This window comes from Podarcis cretensis, assembly GCF_951804945.1.
Source record: "Podarcis cretensis genome assembly, chromosome: 2".
Classification (NCBI taxonomy): domain Eukaryota; kingdom Metazoa; phylum Chordata; class Lepidosauria; order Squamata; family Lacertidae; genus Podarcis; species Podarcis cretensis.
The window spans coordinates 44,086,182-44,108,094 of record NC_137171.1 but is presented as its reverse complement, the minus strand read 5'-3'; the positions used below and the strand labels follow the sequence as shown (position 1 = coordinate 44,108,094).

The 21,913-nt window shown below is 42.3% G+C and overlaps 2 protein-coding genes across 7 annotated transcripts in view; one reads left to right on the top strand and one right to left on the bottom strand.

Moving 5' to 3' along the window:
* EVI5L (ecotropic viral integration site 5 like) overlaps positions 1–21,913 on the top strand; it is a 50,642-nt gene that overhangs the window by 17,635 nt on the left and 11,094 nt on the right. For 3 of the 6 annotated variants that reach the window (XM_079965977.1, XM_079965981.1, XM_079965978.1), the window contains exons 4-14: positions 726–950; positions 2,816–2,890; positions 4,337–4,462; positions 4,737–4,880; positions 6,581–6,670; positions 9,226–9,323; positions 11,275–11,335; positions 11,937–11,990; positions 13,005–13,037; positions 20,570–20,710; positions 21,620–21,748. In XM_079965977.1, the coding sequence (XP_079822103.1) occupies positions 726–950; positions 2,816–2,890; positions 4,337–4,462; positions 4,737–4,880; positions 6,581–6,670; positions 9,226–9,323; positions 11,275–11,335; positions 11,937–11,990; positions 13,005–13,037; positions 20,570–20,710; positions 21,620–21,748 (1,176 nt within the window). The remainder of the gene's footprint in view (positions 1–725; positions 951–2,815; positions 2,891–4,336; positions 4,463–4,736; positions 4,881–6,580; positions 6,671–9,225; positions 9,324–11,274; positions 11,336–11,936; positions 11,991–13,004; positions 13,038–20,569; positions 20,711–21,619; positions 21,749–21,913) is intronic. The other 3 variants (XM_079965979.1, XM_079965982.1, XM_079965980.1) reach the window with 2 other exon arrangements.
* Positions 20,733–21,913, bottom strand: part of LOC307210287 (transforming growth factor beta receptor type 3-like) — a 30,555-nt gene continuing 29,374 nt past the window's right edge. Inside the window, exon 19 of the transcript XR_013835934.1 lies at positions 20,733–21,040. The gene's annotated coding sequence lies outside the window, so the exon portion shown is untranslated. The remainder of the gene's footprint in view (positions 21,041–21,913) is intronic.

The following is a 21,913-nucleotide window of genomic DNA, read 5'->3' as shown; positions in this document are numbered from 1 at the left end:
TGAGGGAGTCTGCTCTGGTGATGGGCAATACCCATGACGGCGCATGAATACTCCTCCTTCTCTCACAAGAAGTATTGTAAAAACAAGAAGTGATATGTGTTTTAGCCTTTTATTGGTTGGCTTGTGACAATTGCTTTTAATGTTCATACTGTGTTGTCTCATTTGTAAGTAATGCATCTAATGAATACTTTTAATTATAATAACACAAGTGTGATTGCATAAACTCTGTAATCCTTTTCACAATTGTACACACTTACATCACAGTTGTGGGCTAATGCGTAAGTAATCATGTGTCTGTGGTTGTTTGAGGGGAGCAGAATTTATCAGAGACAAGGTATTGGAGGGAAGGAAAGTTTTATTTATACAATGCCACTGATGTACATGGTAATTTGCAAAGAATGCATAAAAAATTATGGTGCAATCAGTTAATAGTTCCAAACAGAGAACTAGATAGTAAACAGAAATTCTCTGCCAATAGAATTTTGGTTACAGCTTTGAAAACTTAATTTTTTTTTCATGCACTCCCTTCTCTCCTACCAAGCCGACTTATTCCAATATGCTGTGATCATGAGGTAATTGCTTTGCGTCCAAAGGTTTAAAATATGCAGCCTCCTTATTATTGAGCAGAACTGTGGACAGGATTTGGGCTTGGGAGTCCTACTTCACAAATGTCACTTGGGGTTTCTCATACTTTGTTTCTCTCTCCCCCCCCCCCCCCACTTTAGGAGCTCATAAGGAAAGGAATTCCCCACCACTTCCGAGCCATTGTTTGGCAACTTCTGTGCAGTGCCACTGACATGCCAGTGAAGAATCAGTATTCAGAGTTGTTAAAGATGTCTTCTCCTTGTGAAAAGCTGATCAGGAGGGATATTGCCCGGACATACCCAGAGCACGAGTTTTTTAAGGGACAGGACAGTCTGGGCCAAGAGGTCCTCTTCAATGTTATGAAGGCAAGTTGGAATCTCCCTAATGAAATTGCTTTAGAAATCAATATTCAGTGCTTGATGCTCCAGAAGTCTGAGCCTTTGTTATTCAGGCATTTCATGAATTGAACTTTACAAAGTGGCTTAACCTGCACATCAAAGGAAGACTTCTAGCTGCCTAGAGTTTGGGTATTAGCATTCATAATTCATAAGACAAAATGTGTGGTATCTATGCACTACTTTCATCTGCTCTGTAAAATCTTGGTACCATAATACATGCTAGTTTCTCTGCCCCTTAAATTACATGGGCCTTGTCCCATGGATCCTGAATCCCTGGATACAGCTTTTATATTAGGGTACTTGAATTATTCTCCTTTTTATATCTAGAAATTGTCCTGAGACAGCCTTGATAAGAACTGATGCTCCTTCAGCTCTCAGTATGATGAAATATACCAGCCATGGATAGTTTCTAAAGGAGTTGCTTGACTTCCACAGTGGGGAATGGGGTGTTTATTTCTTTGCAGACCTTTCTAATGCCGTTTTTTTGTAGCAAATAATTTTATGGCTTGTGGCTGACATCAATCTGCTGAACAGCCCTAGGTTCTGCCTAGCAGAAAACACACTGTGATATCCAGTTTGTTTGTGTCCAGACTTTGGGAAATTAAAACTTAAATACAATTTAAAAATTTCAGCTACGTAATAAAGCCATAAATAAAAGTGTGGTGGTAAAGAGAACCAACCTCTAGCAGGATATGCATTGTGGGAAGCAGGAATTAAGAAAGCCAGTTGACAAAGCCACACACACCACAGACCACCCCATCTTAGAACCCAGGCCTTTGCAAATTACAGAAAACTTCAGAAGGGCTGTCACTGTGCCAGACATGGGAGAGAAGTCCCTTGCCCTCCACTGAGTCCTCTACACATGGAGAGAACTTGAGGATGTCTGTCTTGCTTCATGCCAGACATTGGAGAAGGAAATAGGCAGTCCCTTTTGTTCTTTTCCCATTTTTGGATGGTGTGAAGTGATTCATCTGTTACTTTAGAAGTGACTCATCTATTGGTACGAGAGTCACTGATGACCACACATAATTGACTGCCAGAGGCAAAATTTTGTTGACTTCTCAGGAGAATATAAGATATGTAGCTATTCCTGAGATGGAGGTGTTTCTGCACATTGCTCTTTGATGTAACTACATTGTGCTATTGGGAAAGCTTAGCTATGCATTCCTCCTTCCCAGTTGGCTTTGTAGTTGACACAAGGATTGCAGCTGAACTACAGTCTGGAAAGACAAATGCTTAACCTGCTGTATAAAGAGGAAGAGTTGGGCAGATGCTGAAGCTAAGCCAATTCAATAAATTCCCAACTTCCCAGAAAGAAATGCAGGGGGCACATCCTGAGTACCTTAGAAAGAAGGGAAATTCCCAGCCAGGAGCTTCAGCTAATCTTTTTAAAAAATGTGTTCTGTGTGTTGTGGGGAACAAAGCACTGTTCTTAAGTACTTAAAGGTATACATCTCTTCATTTAGTTCCTTTTTTCAAAACAACAACAATTATTTGAATTTTAATTGTATTAAGGTCCTCATTTTAATCTTCATTTGTAGCATGATTGCAGAAACATTTGTAGAAATATTTTCTGTCATTCTCCTTGTGTGTATTAAGCAGTGACTTGAATGACATGGTCTGGATCCTTCCCAGTTCCCCTCCCTTTCCCACTGCTGATATTGGAAACTTTCCTGCATTAAGAAAATTCTGTGTGTGGTTGAACAAGTTGTTTCAAAACTCTGCCTCATAGTTGTGTGTTTTAATTGTGCTTCAAATCCCTTTGCGCATTTGATGGTTGTATTTTGTGATAATCTGGACCAACTGTTGCTTAAGGTTTGCTTTTCTTTCAGGCTTACTCTCTAGTAGACCGTGAGGTTGGGTACTGCCAAGGCAGTGCGTTCATCGTTGGACTGCTTCTGATGCAGGTTTGTGCAACATGGGAGTAGATGTCTGGCCTGAACCTGTGTTCATCTTTACTTGGGAGCTTATGGAACAGTTCAGTACCTTGCAAAATATTAAAACAGGTTATAAATCTAGTTGCTTGCACCTTAGCATTGGTCAGTGCCAAACACAAATTTTAACTGGGTTTGACTACATTGTTAAAATAGCTACTTTAGTAGAAGGAAACATTCTCTTATATGACTCTACTTTATTAAAGCTTTTCATATTTCCAAATGGTTTCAGCTAGACAGCCTTTCCCCACCTTGGATCCCCACATTTTGTTGAGCTACAGCTCCTATCATCCATGACAATTGGCCATGCTGTCTGTGGAAGATGGGGCTTGTAATCCAACAGCATCTGGGAGCCAGGGTTGGGAAAGGCGGAGCTAGAAGCAGGCCTAAAAAATCTTCAGGCACCTATAGTAATGCTTGTGCCTAGGAATTTCGAAATTCATTGTAGGGTAAGTCCTACAAATGTGGTTTTTTCCTGGCCCAGGCTGGAGGAATGTAATCTAGAATAAACACAATGAATGAAGATATTTTTTTCATTTACATTCACTGTTGGGCCTGTGTTTGGACTAGGAGCTGGGCTTTCAAGGCATCTTTTTGATATCCCGCTGTCACCCCTTTGTACTAATGTCGTCAATACAAGAGTGGAAGCCTATTCATCAACTTTAGTAATGAAAAACCATATGGAATTTCAAGTGCTTCAAAACAAAACAAGTTGCCATTACTTTAAACAGTGATGGGTAGAGTGTTATGCATATGTCACTATAAAATGGGGATATCTGATTTAGAAGAAGCATCACTGAAAAATCCATTTTTGAGAACACATCAATTTATTGCTGCAAATGAAAACTAATACTAGTTTAGGCACTAGAAGTATCCATTATAATACAACAAGAACAGCAGTATCCTGCTGAGAAGCCCTAATGCAGTGTACAAAAGAAGAACAATTCTACAATGTGTTCCCATATCCAGTTAATTGAAGTTATTCATACTGAATGCACTTAAGATTTGTGTTACTTGCACAAATATTGACTCTGTGAATACAGTAGATAGAATATTTTTCTTGAATACTTTTGTGGCAACGTGGCGGTTACCTGTTGAACATACAAACAGATAATGGATCCATCTAATGCAGTGTTGTCTACATTGATTTGCAAGAGCATTCCAAAGGCAAGCATCTTGCCCACTTCTGCTCCCTAGGCCCTATTTAACTGGAGGTGCAAGGGATTGAAACTGACATCTTGTGCAAGCAAAGTATATGTTCTGCTATTGGTATCACCTTTCCCTGTTGCATTCTTTATTTTTTTTTAAAATGGGGGGGGGGGGGGAATCTGTGGTGATACCAGTCTTGTGTGTCATAATTTCCTTTTGATACAGAATCACTTTGAAGAAGCTTATGCAAGCATCTTGTCTCATTTCTAGATGCCTGAAGAAGAGGCGTTCTGTGTGTTTGTACGTCTGATGCAAGAGTACAGATTACGGGAGCTCTTTAAACCCACTATGGCTGAGCTAGGGCTCTGCATCTACCAGTTTGAGTACATGCTGCAGGTAAAAAAGACTGCATTTGTTGTGCATAATGAAGCTTCTAAGGTTACAAGTTGTCAGACTGTGCATTACTTCCCTCCTGCCTCCTAAAAGTCCTGTAGCAGTCTCAAGTACATCAGCTTTATTATTTTAGGGCAATAAGGTTAAGGATGCTAATTACTATACGTGAGGCCCTGCCTTTGAGAATCCAGTGTCCTGACTCTGGGGAATCCAACTGTGATGCTCAAGACTTGCTGTTATTCCTCTTGATTAAGAGCTGTGTTCTGTGTCTCTTCAGGAGCAGCTGCCTGAACTGAATATCCACTTCCGTTCTCAAAGCTTCCTTACCTCTATGTATGCATCATCCTGGTTTCTTACCCTCTTCCTTACCACCTTTCCTCTGCCTGTGGCCACTCGAGTGTTTGACATCTTCATGTACGAGGTAAAGCATTCGATATAAAAATGTGAAGGGGGTAGGGAATGACACAGGGCTACAGAAAGACAGGAGGAGCAGCAGTGAGAGCATGACCTGTTAAATGTGACATATCACAACAAGTCTGCATATATCGAGGAAGAATTAATGGCTGATTTTAGAAATAACATTGCTCTAGGCTGCTGTGTGCTATGAAATGTGGATTGTGTAAAGACACAGTGTAAGATTCTAAACATTTTAGGAAAAAACCTGGATCAAAGAGTGGTATTCAACGAAATCCCTGCCACTGCAATAGCTTCTGCTTGCGCAATGGGTGTGTGCGCCCTGTACTGTCCCTAAATCTATCGAGGGGGGGACCCTCAGAATAAACTTAGGGAGCACATGTGGGGAAGCGGGGTGGGGGAGTTCCTGTTGTGGAAATGGAAGCCATTCCATCCATACAAGGAATTATCGTATTGGCCTGAATATAAGGCCCACTTTTTTTTCCAAATTCCAACCATGGAAAATTAAAGTGTGGCTTAAATTTGCGACCTTAAAAAAATTGGCTTTTACGATATTGCTGCTGAAACAGACATATGGTAAAACGGAACGGGTGTGAGTGCCTGCGGAATTTTAAGGGAGCGGCTTATATTTGGGTATTGTCTTTTTTCCCCCCTTTGAATTTTAAAGGTGCGGCTTATATTCAGGTGTGGCTTATATTCGGGTCAATACGGTACTTAGTGTTATGTTGAATCAACCAGAAATAAACATGTTACTTTCAGCATTCTCATCTACTGTCAGAAACTGACCCGTGCCCAGGAAGTCCACAAAACTACAAGGAAGTTGTTGTCTTCTTGTGAACCACCCTGAAACCTCTGGGTATAGGATGGTGTATAAGTGATAATTAATAATAATAATAATAATAATAATGTACACTGTGTCCATCTCTCCTACGCCACTAGCCCAGGTCTGTGTAAGGAAGTATCTGAATGATATTATGTTTAAAAGTGACACAGCTTACATAAAAAAGGTGTTGTAGCCAAACACCAGCTCTTCAAAATATTGCAGATTACAGAACATCCCTTTAAACAAAGTGTCTTCAAATGCTGTAAGAAGAGCCCTGCAGGATCAGACCAAAGGCCTTATCTGCTCCATCCTGTTTCCTGCAGTGGCCAATCAGATACCTAATGGAAAGTTCACAACGGGGAGGAAATGGGAAACAAACCCTCCCCCTCTACTGTTCCCTAGCAACAGGTATACAGAGGCCTACTGCCTGTGATCCTTGAGGTAGTATATAGCCAAAATTATTAGCAGCCGTTAATAGCCTTATCCTCCATGAATTTGTCTAATCCCCCTTTAAAGACATCAAAGTATTATCTCAGCTCCATTTGTCACAGAATTCTGTAAATGTGTTCATTTATACTTGTGCAAATGTGCTAGCATCCATATGCCCGCTGCTGCTTAAGCAAGTTGTTAAGTCGTGTTCAATTCTGAGCTCTCTTGGCCTAACCTGGCAATAGATGAGCCAACACATTCTCTGGATGATGTGCTCAAGCGGATTGATGATTTTATCAGGGGTTGGAAACTGTTGGATATCTTCTAATCTCATTTGCATTTCCACTTCATAGGAAATGTGGCTTATTCCTCAATTACTCCATGGGCTTACTCCGAACCATGGGAAACTCCATTTTTGGGGTGGAGCCCATCTAACTTCTGCTGACTTCTTACAGGGATTGGAAATAGTCTTCCGTGTGGGGATGGCTCTTCTGCAATTCAACCAGGCTGAACTGATGCAACTGGACATGGAGGGGATGTCACAGGTCAGCTCTACGGTGAACTGTAGGACTAGAGGTAGACTTGCTAGTTTCTGTCTCTCATTCGGATACCCGTATGGGGGAGAAAGACATGAAGGGGAAATGGAAGTGGGGGGCTGGTTGAGAACTGACACATCAGTCATCTTTGGAACATCCTAAACCCTAGCCATTTCAGCCTGAGAGCAATGGCTCACGGCCCAAATTCTGGCAGCTCCCTATTCTTCTGCAGTTTGATTTATGTGATGAGCCAGTCAACGTGTTTCCACTATCAGCTGTTGGGATCTAGAAGCTGCTTGCAGGGGCATACGGCCTGCTCAAGGCCTGACCAGAGTCTCAATGCCCACTTGCATTCCAGGGGGCAGCTTTGAATGCTTCTCAGTCTTTTGTGGTACTATGTAAGCATTCCAAATGGGATGCTGTCTGAGTAACATGTCTGTAATAATAGAATCATAGAGTGGTAGAAGAACAATAATAGAACCAGAGTGTGGTAGGGTTTGAAGGGATCCATAGGGTCCTCCAGTGCAACCACCTGTAGGAATCTCAACTAAAGCACCCATGGCAGATGGCCATCCAACCTCTGCTTAAAAACCTCCAATGAAGGAGAATCCACCACCTTCTGAGGGAGTCCATTTCACTGTTGAACAGCTCTTGCTGTCAGAAAGTTCTTCCTGATGTTTAGTTGGAATGTCCTTTCTTGTAATATGAAAGCCCTTTTAAGATACCGGTGTATGTTGGCGTTTGGAATCTACCAAGTGAGGAAGAGAAGTATCACAAGAAAATACCTTGGGCTGCAATCCTAAGCCCACTTAACTGGCAGCAAATGTCCTTGAACTCAGTAGGAAATAATTCTGAGGAGACATGGTTGGGATTGCGCTGTTACTGAGTGCAGCAGAGTTGGGACCTTTTGTTGCTTTATTGCAGTTGCTAATACCATTAGTGTTGAAATATTGAGGCGAGAGGGAGAGTATACGTTCTTACTCTGGCCATTCAAATATCTATATTGCTCCTGCTTTTCCTAAAGTAATTCTAAAAGGAAAGTAAGGAAACCAAACTTTAGAAGTTGCTTTGAGTATTCCTGGTTTTGAGACTTAAGAGGGCAGAGACTAGAACTGCCACAGGTGGAGAAAGACAATGTCCCACTGTGATAGGTATTGGAAGTCATATGCAGGATTAGCTAGCACTAGGAAGGGTGGGCTTGCATTTGGGGTAAGTACTATCCACCCAACTGGGTGGCAAATTGCAAGGTTGAACTTACAAAGTTTAAGCCTTTAGGGCTAAAGACATAATGCCAGAAAAAATTGCTGAAAAATTACAGAAACAAAAATGGCAGTAAAAATCAATCTAAATTGTGTTGACTCACAACTTTGAAGGGTCAAATCTTCTGAAAGCTGATCCTGGTTCTTCACCCTTGCAGAAGGAGCTTGCGAGCAATTTCAGCTGACGGGTTGCATAAAAACGTTTTAAGTATATGGCCAGGACCTATCCCATTTGTAATATTTTCACTGTGAGATTTGTGTTAAACACATTCTTCTCCTGAAATGAATCTAGTCTGTCTATACCAGATTTAATCTCCACTGCAGGTCAACCCAGTTTTCCCATAACATGGAATACATCTTATTCAAGGCCTTTATACTATGCTCTTTAGCTGGAAAATCACCCAGAGTGGCTTGCAAATCAGTAAAAACAGCATAATCCCTGCCTTCAGGCTTGCAGTCTAAAAAGGCACTCACAAATGGGGAGGGGGGGATAGGGACTGAAAACAGAAATATTGGTCACCAAATGATTAATGTTACAAGGTTCTCACAGTGATCAGCTTGGATGGGAACAGGCTGCTCACAGTTTAAAAAGCAGGCCTTGGCAGATCCTTAAAAATAGCCCAGTGACCCAGCCTTCCTAGAAGTTGGCCATAGAGAATGGGGCCTAGCTGGAATCTGCCAGCTTCTTGTCATTCCTGTCACGTCAAGTGGTCTAATCGGGGACAGTTGATAATACGGCACACATGCACACCAGAGAAGGTAGTCCTGGCACTTCTCACACGGAAGTTGGCACTGGGGGCCTCTGTGAGGGCAGAGGAGGGCCTCACCCCAACTGGTGACAGCAGCAGTGATTGAAGGTGGCATTTCCATTGCTGCTTCAACGCTGTTTTAGGAGGTGCTGTCAAACACCTATGAGCTATCTTATAGCAAAGGATGGAGCCTATAGGCAGCCTGTTTTGAGACCTGCCCTGTGTGTTTGGTGTGTTGCACATGTGCCTTGAGGTGGGAAAGAGTTAAAGTTTTAAAAGTGCTTTTAATGCACTAAAACGAATGTGGTCAGGAGTGCTCCCCCCCCCTTCCATTGCAGACTGTAATGCTACATTGTGTGATTCTCAAGAGGTAAAATTCAAGTGAGCAGCACTTGGAAGTGTTACATCACAAGAGGCATTCCAAAGACTGGCCACTCCCTCTGTCTTAGCTTTCTGGGAAGGAGTAGATATAATTAAGCTGGACGTTAGAAGCAGGTTTGCTGACCAGGGAATGCATCCTAGGCGCATTCTGACTTCAGTCTTGCCTTTTTCACAGTATTTCCAGAAGGTGATTCCTCATCAGTTTGAAAACTGTCCTGATAAGCTGATCTTTAAGGCTTACCAGGTCAAATACAACCCTAAGAAAATGAAGCGGTAAGTATTACTTTATCATATATCTCATACATAAGTGTCTTTTGTCACTTTCTTTGGAAAGCTGTGTAGGTTGATGTGGGAAGTCTCCTGAACAACTACAGTTGTACCTCGGGTTACATACGCTTCAGGTTACATATGCTTCAGGTTACATACTCTGCTAACCCAGAAATATTACCTCGGGTTAAGAACTTTGCTTCAGGATGAGAACAGAAATTGTGCTCCGGTGGCACGGCAGCACCGAGAGGCCCCATTAGCTAAAGTGGTGCTTCAGCTTAAGAACAGTTTCAGGTTAAGAACGGACCTCCGGAACGAATTAAGTACTTAACCCGAGGTACCACTGTATATCAAAGGAATTTCTCTTGGAGGAATTTTTATTGCCAGAAGCAGGGTTTTCTGTTATGATTGGTGGCACGTAAAAGGGGCCTTTTCACCAGATAGTGTTTGTGAGAAGTGGTCATGGACTGTTGCTGAAACTTGGACACAGTAGCACCTAATTTTGTTGGCTTTTCTTATGGGTGTTTATCTCCCTCAGCTCACAAGACCTGGGGTGACCCTGCTGTGCCCACACATTAGCAGACTTCTATCTGCCCAATGGGACTTCCCTTTCCTCTTCTCCCCTACACAGCCCTCTGCACACCCACCAAATATACTTTTGAGGGCTGGAAGACCCCTGGAGGCAGGATTTGGGACATTCAGGAGGCTGCAGGGCGGAGGAGCGGAAGGAGGAATCCACTCGCACAGCATTATGTTGGATGTTGCCCCTGCTGTCCAGAATTAACTCCATCTTATGTGTGTTTATTACTTTCCTTGTGCACTTCATGGATTTTAACAATCCCTTTACAATCACACATTAACATAATTAAAGTGCAAGTTAAGCAAATTGACCCAGTCAAAAATAAACTCCCATTCCTGCCCTAAGCCCATTCCAACTATGTTGGCTGTATAATTTGGCAGAGTCTTTAAACATTAATGGGAAGGGAGAGAGAACTTGGAACCATTGTTTGTAACAAAAGTTCAAACAGGGAGACTAAATCTGATCGGAAACTCTTCCTGCGCCATGCTTCTAAAATATGGTGCTCTCACTAATTGCTAAGATACCAAGTTCTAACCGGCAGTAAGTGTATGTGGAGAATTGGAATTTGCAATGAAAATACTGATGGTTATCCACCAAGAAACCTCTCTGTGGCTTGTCCTTTTCAATGGGTTTGATCATCCTACTTTAAGCTTACGAAGAACACCCACAAAAATCACATGATTTAAAGGACATCCATGGTAAACAAGGGATGTGGGTGGTGCTGTGGTCTAAACCACTGAACCCCTTGGGCTTGCCGATCAGAAGGTCAGCGGTTTGAATTCCTTATTGACTTAATTGGAAGTTTAAAAGTCTCCTGATCGTGCGACAAATACTGCAGGCAGCCTTGTGTCACTTCGTAATCATGAAGTGTGACCCGGGAGACTTTGGAGTTGTGTTTGTCCAGCATGGATGGTTAGCTATTCCAGTCCTTGGCTTCTCTAGCAGCCAGATTGGGTGCAACTGTAGCAAATCTGATTTTTGCATAGAAAACAGGGCTTGGGATCTGGTATAAGGAGCAGAAAAGGGCATCCTGGTGAAGTCAGCTTAACCTCACAGGCTGCTCAGCTTCTTACAATTCATTGCCCAGACTTTTGTACCAGAAATGAGCCTAGCTTGGAGAAAATAGACCAAGGCAGGCAGTGCCAGTTAATTAACTGGCAAGCATGGGAAAGATTAAACTCCTATTACCCATAAGCCTATTACCCATGTTCTTTAAATTCTAACCCAAATAGACTTCTTTCAGTGTGATGGGGGCAGATCAGGCGTTAAATGCACAGATGTGCTGCTATCGTATCAAGCTTGTCTCTCACAGCATCTCCAGAGCGCTGGCGTTCTGTAGGGAGAATCAGGGTGAACTGTATTTTGCCTGTGTTGCAGACTAGAGAAGGAATACACTGCAATCAAAAACAGAGAGATGGAAGAGCAGATTGAAATCAAGGTAAGCTGCCTCCTTACCTCCCTCCCCTGTACGTTCCTGCACTTGTCTTGCACATATGGCAACATATAGAACAAAAACATGGGCGTTCCCCATGCTTCCTTTCCCAAAAAAGCAAGTCAACTTACTTTGTTCTTCCAGTGCAAGGCCTCAAGACACTGTTATCCTAAGGGTGTGCAGTGTTGTCCAATGGTCAGATCACATAGATGGTTTTGCTGTTTCATAGCAGTGCCTTGTACCCTTGGTATATTGGTCCTTCTGTCTGCTGCAGGGCTTGCATTCTTTCTACTGTGTCCTCTGCTGTTATAGAAACACTTGAACTTCAGGCAAAAGTTCAAGTGCTCACGTACCTTGGCTCCTTTTGTGTCATTCAGTGTACCTTAGGTTTTTTTTAAGCATTCCTTTCTTACTGAACTTTAAGATCTGTCTCTCTCTCACTCTCTCTGGTGTAATGCTTGCTTCCTGGTTATTCAATCAGCTGGTTGTACAGATGGCTCTAGCTCGGTGTTCAGGATTTCAGCATAATTTCTGCATGCTGGCCATCTCTTAACAAAAGCTGATTCTTACAGATTAGAATGCATGTTGACTTTGATCTCGCTTGCAGAGGCTCCGTTCTGAGAACCGTCTTCTGAAACAGCGAATTGAGACCCTGGAGAAGGTGAGGAGAGTACCCGGCCGCATGAAAATTCACTTCCTCCGCTTCCAGACTAGTTTGGCCACCAAAAACGAGGCCTTACACAACCGACTGTCCCAGTTGACTGTGGACTCTACTCAGGGCGCTAGCCATTAGTCTCTGCTGCGTACCTTCACAGAGACTGCTGGGGGTGTTTTTATTTCAGGAGGGTAGGGAGTAATATATGTCCGAAGCAGTGTTACTCAGCTCTCTCACAACCTTTGCTGGTAATGAAGAAGCGGCAAAACCTTGGTGATCTGCTGCCTGCACTCTTTAAGATGGAAAAAGTAAACTGCAGGAGCTGCAGACACATGATTAGCCCAAAAAACTTCAGCTTGGATGATAACTTAAAACAGAAGCAACTTTTATTATATTCTGGACACTCCAAGCCTGCTATTGGGACTTCACTGTGCGGCAATTGAACCTTTCATTGTTTTTCAGCTATGCTGTGCCATATACCTCAGATGACCTTATTTTGTGCTAAATATTAAAGTTTTACATGAAAAATATAGAAGTTATTTGGCCCCGTTTTGATGTACTGTTAACAGAGATCTTGGAGACTTGCCCAGAGCCAGCAACTCCAGGGAGTCTGGCTAATTGGAGACTGGGCAACACACAAGTTTGACTCCTAAAATAAGATCTCTTCCATCGACCTAATGGGCAATAAAATGACAGGCCGCTGCAGCATTTGCAGGATTGAAGCGAAGTTAATGCAAGACAAGATTTTCTTGAGGGAATCCATATCTGTTTGCCTTCCCCTGTGGATAGGCACAAAGCACATGCATAAAATGTGCCTTGCTTTCTCCATAAAGGGAAGTGTCACGCTGCAGATTGGACACTGTTCTGGAATGGAAGTTCTCTACTTGGGCTCTGTTGGGTTCTTTATCTTTTTTCTTCTGTGCTTCTAGCTATAGAGTGCGTGTGTGACCTTGCTTTTGTATCTTTTTCTTTCCTTCATCTTTCCTTCCTTGTCTGGATCTCCCTCTTCTGAGTCTGTAGGAGAGTGCTGCTTTGGCAGATAGATTGATCCAGGTATGGTACAACCTTTTTTTATTTCTAATTCTCCTCTTGGTGTAACATTACATTCCAGGACAGAAAAACCACTTGCAGCCTTATCTTTGTGTTTGGGTTTACTTGGCACTTCCACCCAGAAGAGTTCAGCCTAACTCTTGAATCTTGAATTCAAGAGTTGATCTTGAATCACCCGTAACATTCTTTAAAGGGGGACTCTTAAGTTGCATCCATTAGATCATGTGATATTAATGATGCTACAATCCTTCCTGTTTTATGCAGCTAAGGATGTGAGCTCTGAAGCCGTAGCTTTCTACATCACTGTTTTGATTGGCTTTTAGCTAGAACGATGCTGACTTAAACTGGCTGAAAGTTTCTGGGTCTTAGCAGATCAGTTATTATTATTATTTTAGCAGATTCAAAATTAACAATGCTCTGGCTGACTTACCTGGTTTTAGGATACAGTGCTGTAGAGACTTAAAAACTGTAGCCCTCAACTACTTGTTGTGGGTGGGTGAGGGAAGTGTCAGAGGAAGAACCATGACACTGCAACACCTCTCTTGTGTGAAAATCACGGCACATAAAAACATTTTCTGCAGTATCCTTGATATCTAATTTCTTACATAGATATCACGTCTATATGGGAAACAGCATGCAGACTACTTTCTTTATGGAGATACTGCTTCCATAGGAAATTACATGTCTTCAGTGTGAATGCCCATCATTCTTTATTCTGCAAAGTCCTAGAAGAAATAAGGGTTTATTAAAGCTGCAGGGGGTTCCGTTGGAAGCTTTCTGAATGGGCTGTAGATGTGGATATTGGAAGTTTCTCCATGGTTATCTTTTTAATATGTGGATGAATTTTCTTCCAAGACATCAATATATAAACTATAGCTGCAAGGAGGAGTAGGGGCCAAAATCATTAAAACTGCTCTTAGCTAAACATTCTTCTGAGTTTTGTGTGGAAATGCACGGGAATAAAACCTTCAGGATTCTGAAAAATGAGGTTCTTAATAACACAGTCTTCACCAACACCTCCAGATGTTTTGCGTTAAATTTCCATTAGCTCCAGCCAGTATAGCTAGAGTTGATGGCCATAATAGACCAAAACATCTGGAGTGCACCTTGTTGGCAAAGCGGTTATAGCAAATTAGTTCCAACTAGTGTTTAACGCTGAGCTACTTTTGAACAAAATACTTTTGCTAATTAAGTAAGAGTTGTATTGTCTATTTAGAATTGTAAGGTAGATTATTTGGATGACTTAACATCACCTTGACTTGCTTATACTACAGGACTCCTCTTGGCAACTCATACAAACCCTCCCTGGGGTACAACACTTCTTTCCTTGCACTGAGATACATATATGGGGAAGCTTAGTATATGCCCCAAATACTAGGCAAACTCAGAGGTTGCAAACAAGGTCTGGCATTTGATTGTGGAAGTGGCACAACCAACACCAATACTGACAAATGATGCAGCCCATTCAATAAATAAAGTGATGGCACATCTGTCGGTGTAGAATCTGACTGCGCTTGTCTTGTGAGAATGCCACACTCAGACTTCCACGGGGAAGAGCTCCGATCAAAGGGAAGGACCTCCTATTTTCTAAGAACACCAATCTTTCCCAATAAGATTACTTACTGTTTTTCTTCATCAGTGTTCTTATTGCTGTCATGGGTCCTTTCTTGTGCTGTACAAATAGGAAGTATTCAGCTGTTCAGCGTTAACGATCCTTGGACAGCCTGTTTAACCCTTATTCTAAACTAATCCTGTTCAGTTACTTGATGCTACATGCCACTGAATAAAGTTTTGCTTAGGGTCAAAAAACAGGATTAGGCTTGAACTCTGTTTTTCATGGGAATCAGAATCTTTTACAGCTCTGTTAGATTTTAGTACTGGCAGCACTGCTTGAAGTTGGGAGGTATTGGCATGATATGTAAAACACAAATCCCCAGGCAACTGTGGATACTGCTTCTCGTCCTGTTAGTGCAAGAAAGCACAAAAAGGACAGCCCTGTCTATGACTTCATCATACCCCAGCTTCCTTACATGTGTACCTGCAATTTAGCTCAATAAGTTCTTAATTTGTCTGTCAGTCTTTTCATATATCTTCCCATATTATTGCTTCTGGCCCAGACTTAGATGTCTATAGACATCTCCACCCCTCTCTCATTGCAGAAATTAATCATGAAATAAAGTAGGACAGAGCCAACTGTTCAACAACAACAACAAAATGGCACTAAAAGGGGTGGTGGGGAGATCTTTTCTAAAAGACCTCTCAAAGCTAACCTCCCCCCCCCCACGTCTGCCTGTTTCAATACCACAATTTACAGTCACAGAAATTGTGTGGGGCCCAAAATATCTCTTGAGTGTCAAAGGCCAGGGGGAAGAGGCACATCTTCTGTATTCACCAACAACTACAGTGAAGTTGCCAGACACACTATTGTGGGGGAGGGAATTCCACAACTGCCAAAGAAAATGACCTCCTGGGAGGGGCCACTAGGGGCGCATCAGAAGATGGCTGACAATAAGATCTCTCCGACCCACACGAGGTAATTTGGAGGCTGTGATGGGAGTAAATAGCCTCCCCACCCCCACCCCCAGGATTGGGGGGGGGGGCTGCCCTTGCCTGCTGTGCCCTATACCACCCCCAAATTTGTGGGGATGGGGGCACTAAGCAGAATGCCCTCCTGTGGATTTCGGCGCTCCTTGACGCTGCCTCTGATCCGTGCCTCTAGCTGCATAACTTCAAAAGAAATGATTAGGATGAAGCGAATGCACATATTTCAAGGAAGGAGGGGGAGTAAAGACTGCTAACAGAAGAGATCTCTGATAAAAAAGATGAGTCGGAGGAACAAGAATCAATCAGATGAAGATACACCAAGACTCGGTATGGCAAAGGGACTGGATGGGGGAGGGGAAAAAACTTTCCTTTCTTTCCTCTATGTGATTAAACAAGAATCCGCCCCCCTCATAAGTCAGAAATGTCGTTTGAAGGACTTAAGCTGTGGATTTACGTCTGTGTGGAGATAAACTTTCTAACCAAAGCATGTTTTAAGAAGAGCGTGGTATGGATAAGGGCTTTGGAATGACGCAGTTAAAAATACCGTCACCATATTGGGAAGTTCTGTCGGAGGACTTAAGTCTGGGAAGAGAAATAGAGAAATAGAGCTGTTTTTATATTGTGGGTGAAACTCCTCAGAGGGACTTAAGAATGACAGTTCTGTGATTAATGATGGAAAGAGCGATGTTATCTATGAATGCGATGATATATGGAAACCAACTCGATTTGAGGATTGGACGAACGGAAAAATTCACACAGGATTATTATTGGTGTTTATCGGCTTAAGGAGATTATCAGAAGAGATCATAAAGAAAAAAGAGAAAATATACGAACAAGATGTGGAAACAGCAAGATAAGACTGGATAGAATTATGAACTTTGGACTGATTTGGACATTAACGCAGTAGCAAGAAGATGATCAGAATCCCCCTTTGGATCTTGAAATATGGGTCCCCTCAACAAAATTTAAAATTCGGCTTTGTAATTCGGAATTTATGTGATGTGATTTGATTTGATTTGATTTGATTGGCCAGTTAATAAAAATTATTTAAAAAAGAAAATGACCTCCTGGGTCACCACACCTGAGCTTCTAGCTTCTGAGGGCAGCTATCTCATTGTGTTTTTCTTACTGTGTATTTCTTTCATCGGCACACACATTGATGTATAGCTAAGGGTAACTATTTTGCAAAAGCACACAGTGCTTCCAATTAGAGACAGACACTGTAGTGCTTCTAATGGGTCCCAGACACTCACCAAGTGGTTCTTAATTAAGTCTGATGGAGGACCTGCTTAAGATCTTTGCCAGCCGGAAAAGACTTGGGGTGGGGAGGAACCATGATGAATGCAGATGGTATTATTCAGAGAAGAAAAGCTAGTGTGGTGTTGAGGCTGACAGTAGTAGGCTTGGAAAGAGGAAGGAGGCTCACATTCCCTCAGTCTATGAAGCCCATTTCCCCCCTAGTCCATGGGCAAGTCACAGATACCTCTCAAGGGCAGAAGGTGAGCTTTGTGGTTTCCCCTAATTGGTTTCCTGCCTCTGCCCACAGGTATTCTCTGAATTTGCGAATTGCTTTCGATGACTGGACATCTGTTCCTTGTATACACAATATGGCTGATGGCACAGGCTCTGTGTAAAGACAAATTCCTGGAACATTATGTTTTCACATCTTATGGTGACATAAGGCATATAAATATTACAGTTTCTAGGAATTACAATTTTTAACTAATAAGGCACACATCTCTTTACAGTTGCACCTAGAAAACCGTGAAATTCTTTGGCCCTCCCCAACCCTTGCTGCAGGCTGTGCCTCCCAAGCAGAATCTAAGAGTACAGAACCTTCTTTCTGTAACATAACAGGCCCTTTCAGAGCATGTAGATCTGGGGGTTGTATTAAATGGGCCTTGTGTAGATTTGGGGGAGCTGGAAGTCTTTTGGGGGGCAGTGTTGCACAACTGGAATGAGAAGCATGATAGCATTTCTGGGCTAGATGCCTTCAGGGCATTGCCCTTTTAATGCACCATATGTATCAAAGTCTTCCAATTCAAAGCACTTGGTGTCAGAGAGATGGATTCTAGCTTAGCCTTTTCAGTAAAGCGATAGCTTAGCTTTGCACACATGCAAAGGTTTTACATAGGATTGCTTTCAAAGGAGCAGCCCCCCTTCATATACCTTGTGATGTCATATGGACTTAACCACATGTAGCACTAAAAGACTGGTGCACTCCTTAGTCAACCAAGTGAAATAAAAATGGGAGCAAAACCTACATGCACAATCCTTTTTCTGTATGGCTAGCGCTGGAGCAATGCTTTGGGATGCCAGTATGGTAATTAATGCTACCCTGCTTACCACTTAAAAAAACCCAAAAAAAAACTCTTAAGAAGAACCCTGCTGGATGAGACCAAAGACCCATCTAGTCCAGCATCTTGTTCTGACAGTGGCCAACCAAATGCCTATGAGAAGGCCACAAACAGAGCATGCACACAGCAGCATTCGGAAAAGTGCTGTGTCCAATACTAGAAGCAATCCAGACACCATAGCTAGTAGCCGTTAATAACTTTATCCTTCGCAAATATGTCTAAACCTCTTTCAAAACCATCTGAATTGAAGGCCATTACTATATGTTGTGGTTGTAAACTATGTACTGTGAGAAAAATACTTCCTTTTGTCTCTCTAGAATCTTTTGACATTCAGCTTCATTAGATGGTGTTGGGTTTTGGTATTCTATGTGACAGGCAGAGACGTATCTCTAGCCACTCTGTGTGCATAATTTTATATAACTTTGTCATGTCACACCTAACTTGCCATATTTTCAAAACTAAAATCCCCTAAAAGTTGTAAGCTTTTCCCCAAGGGAGTTGTTTCAGTCTCATCATCATTTTGGTTGTTCGTTTTTGAAATTTTTTCAGTTCTAAATAACTTTTGAGATGTGGTGTCTAGAACTGTACACAGTATTCTAAGTGCGGTCACATCACAGATTTGTATAAGGGCATTATGAAGCTCCCTGCTCCTTAATATGGAATTTGCCCTTTTCACATTTGCCGCACACAAAGTCTGCATTTTCACTGGGCCGTCTACCAGGGCAAGTCTCAATACTGATCCTTGTAGGACTCCACTTCTTACATCCTTCCTTTGTGAGAACTGTCCATTTCCCCCAACTCTCTGATTCCTGTTCGTTAACCAGATAACTGATCCATAAAATGACCTCTCTTCTTACCCCATGACTGCTAGGCTCAGGAGTCTTCAGTGAGGGACTTTTATCAAATGCTTTTTCTCAGACTAAGTACGTACGGTTGACTGGGTCACACCTATCCAAATGTTTATTGATACTGTCAAAGGACTTTAAAAGGTTAGTGAGACAGGAAAACTGCAGCCTAAAGAACAACAGCAACAGTCCTAATTCTGCCAAGAAGGCTATTTTCCACTAAACCACACCCTCTTGCCCTATATGTGATGTCAGGTGTGGGGCGGTAAAGATGAGGAGCTTTAAAGTGCTCTCCTGATTGTTCCTTGGCAAGCAAAGCTTGCTGTCTGTGCTGATCAGTGCCGCTGGGAGTAGCTGCGTTGCTGACCTGCCAAAATGACCTGTCAAAGGTAGAGAGCTCAACTAGCCATTAATTTCTCAGATCCATCCTGGACTCCTTTTTTAAAAAAATGGTGTTAGAGTGGCCAATTTATACTCTTCCATACAAGACTGATCTTGGGGACAAGCCATATATTTTTTGTTTGAAGGATTCTTCAAGAACTCTCGGGTGGTTACCAATGGGACTTGGTGATTTGTTTGGTTTTAATTTGTCAGTGATGCCTAGAGCTTCACCTCTTCTCACCAGTTTGCTTCAGTTCAGGTGCAGGGATCTGCCCTGCATTTTCTGCAATGAAGACAGATGCAAGGAATTTATTCAGCTCCTCCGCAATCTCACTTTCTTCTTTTATCACTCCTTTGATTTCCCCCATCATTTAAAGATCCAACTGTCTCCCAGTTTCCTGCTTTTTATGTATTCAATTTTTTTGTTGGTCTTAATGTTTTTAGTGATGTGCTTTGCAAACTTTTCTTTTTTTGCATCCCTTGTTGTCTGCTTGCATTTCTTTGCATTTCCCTGTTCAGGGAAGTTTTTAATGTTTTATATTTTATCACATTATTATTATTATTATTATTATTCTATTGGGAGCCGCCCAGAGTGACTGGGGAAACACAGGCAGATGGGCGGAGTATAAATAATAAATTATTTTTATTTTATTTTATTTTATTTTATTTTTTATTTTATTTTATCAAAGTTCATGCTGCTTTTTGCTCTTCACATTTGGGCAGGACTTTCATTTTCTGAAGGAAGACTTCTTGCCTCTAATGCCTTCCTATACATTCTAAATGGGCTTCTGTCATAGTTTTGAAGAACTTGCAAGCATCTTTGAGAGATTTGACCCTTTTGACTGGTAAAAAGGAAGCTGAACGGCAGTTTTCTCATTTTTGAGAATTTTCCTTTTTTGAAGTCAAATGTAACTGTTGGACTTTGCTGGCAATGTCCCACTTACATCTACGTCGAATTTGATAACACTGGTCACAGTTCCCAGTTGGCTCATCAACACTAACATCTTGCACCAGGTCCTGGGTGCCTTTTAAGATTAAGTTGAGGGTAGCCTCCCTTCCATTCAGTTCCATGGCCAGCTGTTTTCGGGCATTGTCATTTGGGGTATTTAGAAACTTTGTCTCTTTATCATGACCAGATCGCACATGTACCCAGACACCCATTGTTACAACATTTCCTCATTTGGATACCTGCTTGATTTCATACATCATCTCAAGATCACCTTGCACACTTTAGCTGAGGGCTGGGGGTGATAATACTTTCCCCAGAACTAAGGGACTCCTGGGACATGGAATTGCCTCTCATAGTGATGCAGTGGAGGAGAGTGCACATCCTCAATTGGAATCCCACAGAGAAATGACACGTGGGTGTGTTTCTCTTGAGATAATAGCTTCTCGTCTCGTTTTTCAGGGCCAAGTTACCCGCGCACAGGAGGCTGAAGAGAACTACATCATCAAGCGAGAACTGGCAGTGGTTAAGCAACAGTGCAGTTCAGCAACCGAGAATTTGCAGAAGGCTCAAAGCACTATTCGGCAATTGCAGGAACAGCAGGTGATGGGCATCACAAATGAAACAGTCCGGGGCACGGGGAGGGGGTGAAATTAAAGAGGTACAAGTACCGTATTCTTTGCTCTATAAGACTCACTTTTTCCCTCCTAAAAAGTAAGGGGAAATGTTTGTGTGTCTTATGGAGCAAATGCAGGCTGCGCAGCTATCCCAGAAGCCAGAGCAGCAAGAGGGATTGCTGCTTTCACTGCGCAGCAATCCCTCTTGCTGTTCTGGCTTCTGAGATTCAGAATATTTTTTTTCTTGTTTTCCTCCTCCAAAAACTAGGTGCGTCTTGTGGTCTGGTGCGTCTTATAGAGCGAAAAGTACGGTGAACTGGTTTGGTGTTGGTGGTTTTCCTGGCCCAAGAAGTACAGAGTAGCCCCTATTTCTTCTCTCTCTCTCTCTCTCTCTCTCTCTCTCTCTCTCTTCCTAATAGCACAGAGAATTCAATGCACTCAAATTCATGGGTTTTTAAAAATTAGTTTTGCCATATTTTTGGTCACTAAGAACATTAATAAACACATGAATGTCCACTGAGTAAATATACCTTTGTCTTCCTAGTGCAGAGGGAGGGAATCTTTTTGGCTCCACAGGCCAGATCTCTTTTCAGGAGCTGCCTCATGGGCCAAATTTGACATGAGGGGAGGGTCAGTGGCAGACTGTTAAACATCTCCCTGCCTACTTTTCTGCCCCCTACAAGTGCATTTTGGTAAACACGCTCAACCACTGCAGTAAAAACTGTAGAAAACATTGAAGATGGCATTTGTTACCTGAAGGCTTATGGATGGTTGCAACATCTAGGAACTAGTAGCAGTAGTAATAATAATAATACTATATTACTTGTACCTCACCCATCCAACTGGGTTGTCCCAGCCACTCTGGTTTTATCAACGTTTCTCATCCTGTTTGCAGGGAAATCCCCGCTACTCTGAGGAGTTTGTGAGTCACCTGGAAACAGAGCTGGAACAGTCACGTTTGCGGGAGTCTGAGACCCTGAGTGCACTTAAAGAGATGCAGGACAAAGTGCTGGACATGGAGAAGGTACATTGGCTAAAAGGACTAGCATGAAACATGCATGTTTTAGAAAGCAACCTAGGCTAGTAGGGCCTGAGCTCCCAAAAGCTTGATACAGACCTCTCTGCAATGCTCATGTTGATGAAGATTGTATTATGGGGGGGGGGTGAATTTACACTTATCAGTCTCAGC